The sequence below is a fragment of the Stegastes partitus genome, unplaced genomic scaffold, assembly GCF_000690725.1.
Source record: "Stegastes partitus isolate 25-593 unplaced genomic scaffold, Stegastes_partitus-1.0.2 Scaffold1680, whole genome shotgun sequence".
NCBI classification, from domain to species: domain Eukaryota; kingdom Metazoa; phylum Chordata; class Actinopteri; family Pomacentridae; genus Stegastes; species Stegastes partitus.
In genome coordinates this window covers 89,927-101,342 of record NW_007579411.1, presented here as the reverse complement: position 1 = coordinate 101,342, position 11,416 = coordinate 89,927, and the positions used below count along the sequence as shown (strand labels likewise).

The 11,416-nt window shown below is 40.2% G+C and overlaps 1 protein-coding gene across 1 annotated transcript in view; it reads right to left on the bottom strand.

Moving 5' to 3' along the window:
* Window positions 1–2,268: 2,268 nt before the first annotated feature.
* LOC103372010 (sarcalumenin-like) overlaps window positions 2,269–11,416 on the bottom strand; it is an 18,355-nt gene continuing 9,207 nt past the window's right edge. The window contains exons 3-9 of the mRNA XM_008301516.1: window positions 11,258–11,408; window positions 9,372–9,473; window positions 8,495–8,590; window positions 5,619–5,735; window positions 5,292–5,525; window positions 3,784–4,133; window positions 2,269–3,481 (exon numbers count right to left, since the gene is read on the bottom strand). Coding sequence (XP_008299738.1) covers window positions 2,981–3,481; window positions 3,784–4,133; window positions 5,292–5,525; window positions 5,619–5,735; window positions 8,495–8,590; window positions 9,372–9,473; window positions 11,258–11,408 — 1,551 coding nt within the window. The 3' untranslated portion in view covers window positions 2,269–2,980. The remainder of the gene's footprint in view (window positions 3,482–3,783; window positions 4,134–5,291; window positions 5,526–5,618; window positions 5,736–8,494; window positions 8,591–9,371; window positions 9,474–11,257; window positions 11,409–11,416) is intronic.

The window sequence follows — 11,416 nt, the reverse complement described above, 5'->3', positions numbered from 1 at the left end:
CACCCACTTAGGCAAAGAAATGATTGAAAACAGAGAGAATGTAACTATATTGAATATACAAACAGATGATAAATGAAAGGGAAAACAAAGATAAAGTGTCTTAGTTAGGTGTTTAGCCATTGGAACAACTTTAATGTGCTGTGGCATTGACTCTACAAAACCTCTGCAGGCTGGAGGGATGGAACATCATTCTTCTGAAACAATATTCTCTCATTTGGTGATTTGGTGATGATGGTGTTAAACACATTAGTCCAAAATCTACCATTATGTTCTAGTGGTTTGAGATCTGGTGACTGTGAAGGCCAAAGGATTCATATCATTTTCATCAGAACATTCAGTGACCCCTTGTGCCCTATGGACCAAAGAGCAGAAAACCACTTGCATGAAGATACAAATATTTAATCATAGAATAAAGGTGATAACTTAAAACAACTTTCTAATGCCAGCAAAGTCCTCCAACAGCGAATTCCTTCACTGTAGAGGTCAAAAGGTCAGGTTCTTCCTTTATTTTGCCATATGCCTGCATATGCTACTATACTTATCAGAAGTGGTTTTCTTGAACAGTGTTTTCAGCCAAATAGCTTCCATTTAGCAAAAATATGTTCATAATGTGCCTTTTGCTCTGCATTCATTTAAATGTATGAACTAATTTCTAAGTAGCTTGAAGTACTGTTCATTTTATTCAATTTCAAGATGTTATGATTGCTTTTTAACCAGCCATGCTCTTGGCCTCTGCCTACTGTACGCCCGCGTGGCTGAATTGCCTCTTTAATTCATTTTGTTCATTCTATTTGAATCACTGAACAAATCTGAGACGTGGGCGGCGATTTAGAATATCCGTGTTAATTGTGTACCAAATGACTGCATGCCCTCTACAGCTCTAAATAAAAGCATTTATGTAGTGCCATTTGAATTGACTGCCTTCAGAATTTACACTGAGGGTATCATACAATATAATGTCATATGGGGCTTAGATAAATGATTGCACATGTAGTTTATTTGGACCTTAAATCTTCTCACACAGTCGGTTCCTTTATGTCTTCTGGGATCCATCCAAAGAAGTTTTTTTTTGTCACCAATCCCAAATTAAATTTAGACAGATTCTTCCAAGAGATAACCTACTAGTGGATTCAATTTTTTTTAGAAAATTCATTTGCCATCTTAATAGATTTTACTGAATGGCTTAGATACAAAATTGTGTTTTTTTCTGATAAAATACCAAGAACGGTGTTATCCTACAGTAGTCAAAACCCTTACAAAGATGGTCATATTTTCTAATTTTCATTGTAGGGAATCTTTGTTTTGTTAATTTGTTGGGGGTTGTCCAGCATTAAAATCAAAACTTTAGCAACTAATAAAATTAAATAGCTTTTTTTTCTCCCCCCCTGCTACACACTGCTCTGTAGCCAGTCTGGTGAAGACGTTGAATAGAAGCGCCACCTGGTGTCTGTTTGTAGTCACTGCGGGAGAAATGAACCAGCAGCTGTACAAAAAAAATATAAATTTTTGTTTTACTGCTAATTTAACTGATGTTTGTGCTCAGCCAGTTGTTACACATTTAACTATGTTTCAAATACAGTGCTCCTATATTTGAACAAATTAACCGCGATATTTCTCTTTGAAATCACAGGATCTCCAATCTAAAGCTGTTTATTGTGAGAACTGATGCTTTTAGCCCACATTTCCCAAAACCCCATTACACAGGTTTTGTTTTTTTTTTTTTTTATGGCAGCTTAACAACCAAATCATATGAATTATATATTGTTTCAGCTGGAGCGATTTCATCTGTGTCTTTGAGGCCTCACAAAGGAAACAGGCTTGAAGATTTTCTTCTTTTTCTGTATGTTTACTCAAAAGAAATCACACAAAACAATGACAATTAAAAACAGACCTAAAAGAATGAGGAAAAGATTACATTTTAAAGGAAATGCCCATGTGGCACGCAGCCGTGTTGAGGTAAAACTAGCAACAGTTCGGAGGGCTGAAAAGGCCACACTTGCATTGAAAACAAGCTTACATAAATAGAAAACTGCAGTTACATTTTGAGGATAACACAACGTTCTCCTCAAATATTCTAGTGCATTGGAACTGAATTGCTCCAATTGGAGCAATTCAGTTCCAATGCACAAGAAATGTTACAAATAAAAATGTTTTCTGTAATGAACATATTATAGTACATTTCAGAGACAAATTACAGTACAGTGTACAGTAGCAAAGTAGCATAGAGCAACTAAACTTGGTTGAGGGCTGTTAAAAACACAACAGGAGCACCTTTCTTTCTGTTTTATTGTATGAATATCAACCTGCACAGGTTTTAGGTCATTACCCTGGTGTCTGGGTGAACAGAGGCAGTAAAAACACAGCACAGCAGATGTAAGTTAATCTTCAGCCTTTGCACATAGAAGACAAAAGAGCGGCACTATTTATTCTCTCTGAAAGAGTGTCGACACCGCCAGCATCTTTCTCTGATGAAAAAAACTGTGAATAAATAATGTACAGGCCTGAAAATAGTGAGAAACAAGAAAACAATTATTCTCAGATGTCATATCATGAGAGATTATATGGACTTAACCTCTAGCGATGGAACCATTTTTCTGCTGCAGCACATTTTGCAGACAGAAACTTTCTGTGCAAAAACTTATTTGCTTTTTTAAAAACATATCTTACATACACAGGACAATGTGCACCAGAGAGTTGTTATAATTTAAAATCATATAAAAGTATTTTAAAACCAGGTGGGAACACGTTCTGTCCGTTTCATGCAGACACAAACAAGCACTAAGAAATATTCTTCAGTACTCTCTGACTCGGCTCTGCCAGTTTCTGTAGATCTTCATTTTCTATTCTCGTTCTCTCTCCCTGCTGAGTCCCCCATAGCCAGCTCTGAAAACCACATCAGTGGGGATTGTTTCAGGAAACCCTCTGGCTGCTGCCGCCATCTGCCTCCTCTGTTCCTCCTCCTGCACCCTTCTCCTCCATCTCACTGCCTCCTCCAGCGGTTCTTGGGTTTCTCCTCGCATCCGGGACCCTCGCAGGTACCAGGCAGAGGAGGCGGAGGCGCCGGCGAGGCCTTTGCAGGGGCAGGTACGTCTGGATACTTGTTGACGCTGCTGAGCAGAGCCGGCAGCTCGTGCGAGATCGCTCTTTCTATCTTCTCCAGCAGACAGCCGCCAGTCCAGCTGCAGTGGGAGGAGAGCTGCTTGAAGTGGGAAATCGGGTTGACCCCAAAGAAGTCCTGGTAGGCCTCCTTGTCGGGAAGGTCGAACTTGCTGACGTTGGTCTTCGCCAGGATGGACTTGAAGATGTAGTACTTGTCTGGGTCGTTGACAATGTCTTGGAAGACCTCGTAGGGGTCACTGAACCAGCCCAGCCTGTCGTAGTAGGTCTGGAGGTAGCGGTCCACCAGCAGGGCGTGGATGCGCACACGGATGCCGTGTTGGCGGATGAAGGCGATCTTGTTCTCCATCTGGTTCTCAATCACCTGCAACGAGAAGTGAGAATGTAAACAGGAAAAGCACAAAACAGAAGCTCTGAATATAGAAACATAGAGAGAAATCGTGTTTCCACAGCTCTGACAACGCCACAACTGTGAGGGACTTGAGAACAACCTTTACATCAAGTGCTGCTACACAAAGAACAGGATCTTAGTGACAATGACAAAAGGCCTGCGAGCTTGTTGGAGAAGTCCAACTGGACTTCTACTACAAAACTTAATGTAGTCAGTGTACAATAAAGCCATTACCAAACCTGAGCCCAGTAAATCATGTTGTCAACAAGTTGTACCTGGTTGAGGTCCTCCAACAGAGAAGTTTCCTCCTTGATGAAGAGCTCGCGGCTGGTCTCAGCAGCGTAGTCCTGAGGCCAGAAGGAGCTGACGTACACGCGAGGGGGTTCGGTGACGTTGATGAGCGGCGCCATGCTCCAAAACAGCGCTCCGTAGACCCTCATCAGGTCCTGGGTGGTGAGACTGTCGGCCTTGTTGAGGATGAGGCGAATCTGGGACTCGCGGCCCTTCATCTGCTTGAAGAGCATCTCCAGCTCCCCTCCAACGTCCAGCTTGGTGGGGTCGAACACCAGGAAGATCAGATCAGCTCGATCGATGAACCACTGGCACACCTCGTTGTACGGGTAACCTGAAGGAGAAGAACAGGGCAGGTAGAGTTGTCACACCTGGTAAAAGGAAGTAAGCATGTGTATTGATGTAGAACCTTATCATACACAGAGCTTTACATGCAGATTAAATGATAATAATAAAAATAGCAATACTACTACTATTACTATATAAATATCCAAAACAAGCTCAGAGAAGTTGAATAAACTGCACTTAAAAAAAAAAAACAAAACCCAAAAAACAAAAAAAACTAGTTGACTAAAACAGAAGAAAAAGATGAGAAAAATAAAACCATGTAAGAGATATAGTATACAATAAAATTAAATGAAATATAAACTGATCAGAATGAAGTGAATAGAAGAATAGACAAGTTTACTTAAAAACAGTGGGGAAAAAAATCAGTCTTCAGCCAACTCAAATCTATGAGAGAGAAATCTAAAAATAACAAATTTTATTACTCTGTGAAATATCCCAACACAGCACAATGGGCACATATTTCATATAAAATCTTTCTTTCAAAGTTCATGACTTTCAATGTGCCACTGTAACGGTTTTCTTTTAAACACAGAGTGGAGAAAAACAAACAAAAAAAAAGGTGTAGGTTTTCCAAAACTGCACAAAAGCTTCAAGCCAAGATTTTTATTTTTTATTTTTTGCATTGCATGTATTTTAGCTTTAAGGAAAGTTTTAATTTCAGTGTGAAAACAGGCATAATTCATTCATTTTTTATTAGTTTGCAGCTTTGTTTTTTGCACAAAGCTTTGCAGTAAACTGGTGAAATTTCCTTCATAAATAAACTTAATACACGGTAAAACCTACAGGTCTATCAGACTGCCAGTCTGCTGGCTTGTAGGTGCGTGATGATGCATTTCACTGGATAATGTGAAACCGCTGAAACAACTCTACATACATTGAAAACAGACTCTTCTGATCTGTCATCGACTGTCGGACTGATTGAGCTTCTATCTTGACCAGAGTTACGTAAGTATCTGTAAAAGCTTGTGATGAAATACTGTTGGAGTGGGTCACCCTGACAACAGCAGCCTACAATTTAATTTAATGTGTCTCAGTGGAAAATTGATGCTGTCTGAGGATTTATCATCCTGCTCGAAAACTCTGTTTAGCCAGAGTAATGAATACTGGCTATCTGTTACTTTCATATCAAGCTATTTTCTGTCACCTCTCTCCTGCTGCTTGCGGTTTTCAATGATGCCCGGCGTGTCCACAAAGGTGACTCTCTCCAGGAGCTTGTGGGGCATCTCAATGCCAATCAGACGCTCCAGGAAGCCCTGGCCGAACTTCTCCAGGGGGGAGAAGGAGCGCGAACTGTCTGCTGCCATGACGATGCCCTCTATGGTGCGAAACTTGTCGCCGTGCATGATGACAGTGTACTCGGAGGTGGTGGGTTCAGCACCTGGCAGAGGGTTGAAGAAGGAAGGATTGAGTTGCACAGTTTTTGATGCAGACATGCTAAGAAATAAATAAATCTGTTTTTATGTGTGTGAACCTGTGTAGAGTTTCTGGGAGGAGTCGTGGAGGCCCAGCAGGTAGTTGATCATGGAGGACTTGCCAACACTCCAGGGTCCCAGAAACAAAACCATGGGTTTGGAGGTGATCTCACCATCTGAGTGTTTAAAGAGAAGGAAACACATCTAAAAAACAATCTGCTTCAGACAAAGAGGTGTTGCACAGTGGTTAAACCTTTTTAGGAAGCTCTGCTGAGCTGTAATGCTGCTTTACACTGCATTGTTGAATAAGGTCCCAGATTCATTGCATTAGACACTTTAAGACAGTTCAAGGTGAATCTATTTTGCATTTTCTTCCCTGGATGGTCTTTTGTTTTTTAATGATTCATGCACAGTTGTGGTTGTTGAGCTGCAAGTATGATTTGTGCTGCCATGCCACCATACACCAGTGCTTGAGTGTGTTCAACACTTTGGTCCTGAGCAACAAAACCTTTCAAGAATATTATATTTTCAGAACTTCCATTTGCACTTCCAGGAAACATCCAAATCGAATGGGGAAACTGTAATTCATGTACTGACACTGCATGAGCTCTCCTCGAGCCAAAGTGTCAACATTATCTCCTAATATAATCAGCTTAGTAATACACTTTGTGACGCACACACACATCGATGGTTGAAATGCAACGATTGCAATCATGCACTTCCATTCAGCACCACAAGATGTCCCAGAGTCACATGGCACAATGTGAAGTGTTCCTCCTGCTCCTCAGTATAAATCATACTCCCTGCCCTCAAGTGCTATGGAACAAAGTTGCAGGGCGCCAGGCCCGCACAATGTTCCCTTTAAATTTCAGCACACAGAGTCCTTATTGTGCTCCTCTGTGTGCCTGGCTTGAATAATGTCAGGTCCTGGCTCTAAATTCATCCTTAATTATGACTTTATTTGTACTTCACGGTTTCTGTGCCGCTCCAGTTTATTAAACCAAGCACTGTATGTATTGAACTGTGTGGTGAACTGATAAAGGAACACTGGCGAGTGGGTTTGGTGTGTGGCTCAGGGATCTCCAGTGAGCTATGTTGGCTTGTAGCATAGTTATGGGGGGTTTTCCAAAAAAAAAAGGAACATGCAGAAGTTAAGCCGATTGATTGTCAAAGCAGCAAATGTTGTCCGCAGTGTTAGTATTTGCTTTTTTTATTTGTTTGTTTTATTTGGCTTGCTGCCTGAGCTGTGGTGTCTGACTCACATTCACAGCAAAAAGATCTCAGTGAGCAGGAAACGTTCCCACAACATTGGCTAACATTGCCTACAAGTTCTTATGATTTAAAAAAAAAAAAAAAAAGGAAAGAAAATGTTTTCTTCAAGTGTTCAAAGAACCTTTAAGGATATTTTCATCTCCAGTAATGCTTCTATAAAGCTAATATAATGTTTTTATGTCAGTATTCAGAGGAAACTGTCGGAAACACAGATTATGTTCCATGATAACAAAGGAGGGACGTTCTCAATGGAACATTTGGAAAACGTTTTCAGATGATAGAGTGTTCTTTGTTAGACGTTCCTGTATATATTAACAAAGGTAGAACATTTCCCACAACATTGATAAACATTACTCACAAGTTCTTAGAATTTTTTGAAGGAAATCTATAATTCAAATGTTCAACGAAGGTTTTGAGAATATTTTCATGTAGTTCAGACGATGTTTTAATGTCCACATTCAGAGGAGGTTGTCAGAAACACTTATTATTATGTTTTGTAAGAACAAAGGAGGAAAATTCTCAAATAAACTTTCAAAAAATGTTTTCCAGTCTTATCAAGGCCTCACTTGACAAAATGTTCTTCACACAGAATGTTTCATTACGTTCCAGTAATGTGATTTGTTAAAGGTAGAACATCATGCCTTTTTGTTAAGGGGAACAAATGATAGAACACTGATGGTTCCAGAATGATAAGCAAAGAAAGGATGTTTTAAATGCAACATTGGGAAAACATTTTAGGATAACAGAACGTTCTTTGTTAGACCTTCCTGTCGTGATATGTGCTTAAAAAAAATCATTTTTTAAAAAAGGTGGAAAATTCTCAGAACTTTATGACTATATTTCAAAAACCCATTATTTTCAGTTCCAGTAATGTTCCTATGAAACTAATATAATGTTTTAATCAACGTTCAGAGGAGGTTGTCCGAAACACAGCTTGCGTTTTATGATAACAAAGGAGGAATGTTCTTACAACATATTCTTACACACCATCAAAAAACATTTTTTAGACCGTATTCAGGCCTCAGATGACAGAATGTTCTTTGTACAGAACGTTTTATACTATTTCTGTAATGTGATATATTAAAGGTAGAACATTATTTCTTTTTTAAAAGGGAACACATTATGCAACGTTCTTCTGTTAGGATGTTTCCAGGATGATAACAAAGGAAGAACGGTCTCACTGCAACATTCAGAAAACGTTTTCAAGATGTTATCAAGACCTCAGATGACAGAATGTTCTTTGTAAGACATTTCTGTACTGCAATGTATTTACAAAGGTGGAATGTTCTGCCTGGAATGTTCTGAGGGTATTTTGGGAATATCGTCGACAGAACATGTTATAGAATTTTACAAAAAACATTCCTAGAATATTTCACAGAACGTTAGAGCGCAGCAATCTCTTAACATTTTTACAATATCTTTCGGAATTCTACCATTAAGACTCTGGGAACTAAAAAAAAAAAAAAACTCCCCACTGAAAACATCAGCAGAACCTTCTCTGAACATTTCTGGAACATAGAAGCTCTAGGATGGGAGGAGTGTCAGTGTACGTCAGGGAACACAAATAAATCACTTCCAAGAGTTTTTCTCCTGGTGCTGATGTGAAAGCCTAACATTTGCCTGCACATACAAACTGTTGTCGGTTGTGTTCTTGCTGTGCTACCTGTGACTTCGTGCTGCCTGAGCTCGTTGTACTTGAAGGCGTCTTCCATGGGCTTGATGGACTTGTGGTAGATGTTCAACAGCGTCTTCATAGCACCTAGAGAGAGAAAAGCGGGGAGAACTTGTGCTGTGATAATTGGGACGTAATGTAATGGCGTGAAGGCATTTTGAACAGGACTATTCCTAATACTCTTGCTACCATTATTGATGACAACAATTGCTTCTGCTGCACATGATGAATCGCCCTCATAAAATTTATCGAACGGAGCCGGAGTGATTAAGAGAGCCGCTTTGCTGCAGCTCTTTGGCCGCCTCTGAAATGAACCAGCCTGCTTCAGCAGAACAGAGAGGCTTTCATTGCCGAGGACAGAGTTACACATTTGCACTGATTAATTACCTGCCTGGAGACACGTCTGCACACACACACACACACACTCGCTCAAACACACACTCATACAGTACACGCGCTCACACATAAAGGCCTCGGGACCGAGACATCATGAAACAATTTTCAGAATAGTTTCAGCAGAAAAGCCCCCAAATTGTTTCAAACTTCCTTTCATTTGCATGCAAACATCTGGTTTTCTTTTTCACTGACAAAGTAGCTGTAAACACTGCTGCATTTTTACTTCGATACATGACTTGAGGCGATTTTCAAGCAAAAAGTCTGACAGACATATGAAATGGTGGGCAGCGCAGCAATGCGATCACCCAGGATCCAATTCTTGATCAAGAGGATGTGGTCATTGTGTCGGATATGAGTGTTGCTGTGCATGTTTGGAGCATGTGTGTCGGCGTATTGTGCATCACAAAGAGAGGAATTCTTGACCGTGCGCTGTTTCATGTCACTAGTTTTGGGACATATTTGTTCCTTGTACCTGTGAACTCTGCTGAGGGTTCGGCTGCTGCCAGTCGCAGTGTGTCATCGATGTGGGAGCGGTCCCTCGGGGTCGGGCCTGATGCTTCAGTTCCCTTGTGTTCTGATGGTAGGAACAAACTGTGAGTCAAATGTTCAGGTCACGAGCACCTGTAACAGGTAATAAGTAATGCTCCGTCTGACAAAGAAGGCATTGAAAACAACAATGTATGGCAAATATTGACACATCAACCATCATCTACTTTCAAAAACTAAAACCTCTGCTGACATGGTTACAAAATAAATGTGCTCCCCCAGGTAAAGGATTTCCTGAGCTGTGAGTGACCAGGCCATCTGGGCCGGTCCAACTGTTATATCACGCTGTTGTCCGTCTATCTGTCTATTCCGTTCCACTGCTATTTCCGTGCTGTTTATTTCTGTACCAGAGGTTGTTGCTAATTCCTCTTTAGCTACACACAGTGTCATATTCTTGGGGTTCGACATGCCCAAGAGAGAATTTAGGAGCAGGAAATAGACCTTTGCTGTCATTTCATGACTTGTCTCAGTTAAAAATCCACAAAACTTACATTTACAAACACAATTTTTCTCATAAAGCATACTTTCCATACAGTTTTTATGTTCTAGCCACTTAATAGGCAGCTTTTGTGTTGCCAGATAATTGATTTTGCTGGGTTTTTTATTTTTTAACTTCCCCCACGATAACTTATTTTGGTGATTTGAATAAATCATTTATAAGTGGGTTTTTTGTCTAATAATTTATCAAAGGTTAAGAAATTGAATGTTCCAGTGCAGGGACCTTCCAGTTCAATTTTTAAAAAGTTGGTTTGATGTTGAAGGAAATACGCTCATTTGCTGTCTTGCCGAAAGCGAGATCAGAAGAACAACATCAGTTTAATGTCTGTGCGCTCGAGAAGAAGCTATAAACAGGAAGTGGCTTATATAGCTTAGCACAAAGACAGTGAACATATTGTATCTCACTATCAACCAATAAATCTGTTTCTTATAAAGTACTTAATGCTAAAAAAAAAAAAAACAACTCCGATACTTGGGGTAATTTAGAGTTGGTGTCTTCACATATTTTTCCCAGAAGAGTGCGATCTGACTCCATTGTTTATTCTCAGAGCTGTCTGCAGCACATGTAGCAGAGGGTGCATCATAGCTGAGCAGACGGTGGTGCGGAGTCAAGCGGTGTCTTCATGGGAAGTTGGTGATTAGTCTGTGAAATGCTTTGCTGTGAAGTTAATAAACAATTCCATCATTTTCCCTTTTCAATATAACTAGAAAATGGTTCTAAAGAATATTGTCAGTCAATACATATCAGTTTTTTTTATTGTTTAAAATTGATCTAAAAATCAAGTTTAGGCTCTATGGTACATGTACATATAAAAATGACACAGACCATGTGAAGGTTACCAAAACATATGTCGCAACAGTTTTTTATGCAGACTAGCTGTTTCCTTCTAGTCATTCTGCTGAGCTAAGCTAACCATCTCCTGGCTACACCTTCATATATTTAGTCTACAGATGTGAGAGCGGTGTCAGTTTTCTCACCTAACTCTCTGCAAGAAGCTGAATAAGTGTATTTTTACACAGTTTGAAAAGGACAGCACGTATTACACCAAGCAACACCCACGCTAATGAATTAATGTAGTGAGATCAGAGTGAGAGGTGGGAAACTCTTTTAAGATGTTGCCATCATCTTTTATAGCAGGTGTCAACACCCAGACACCAGATAATGATGCTCTTCCTTAATTACAGTGGGGACAGATTTACTGTAACAGGATCCCTTCCAGGAGGGAAGGGAACATTTTGAGTCACTGCTCTGCTCCAGCTTTATCTTTAGAAATACTTTGCAGTTAGACTTAATGCTTCTTTATCTTTTTGTACCTTTGGGTTGAGGCTGTGCAGGCTCCTCTGCTGGCACCTCCTCCACTGTCGCTTCCTCGACGTCCACAGGTGCTTCTTCAACCACAGAAGCTGCTGTCTCCACTGCTACGTCCTCCACAACTACTTCCACAACAGGTTCTGGTGTGACCTCCTCCACAA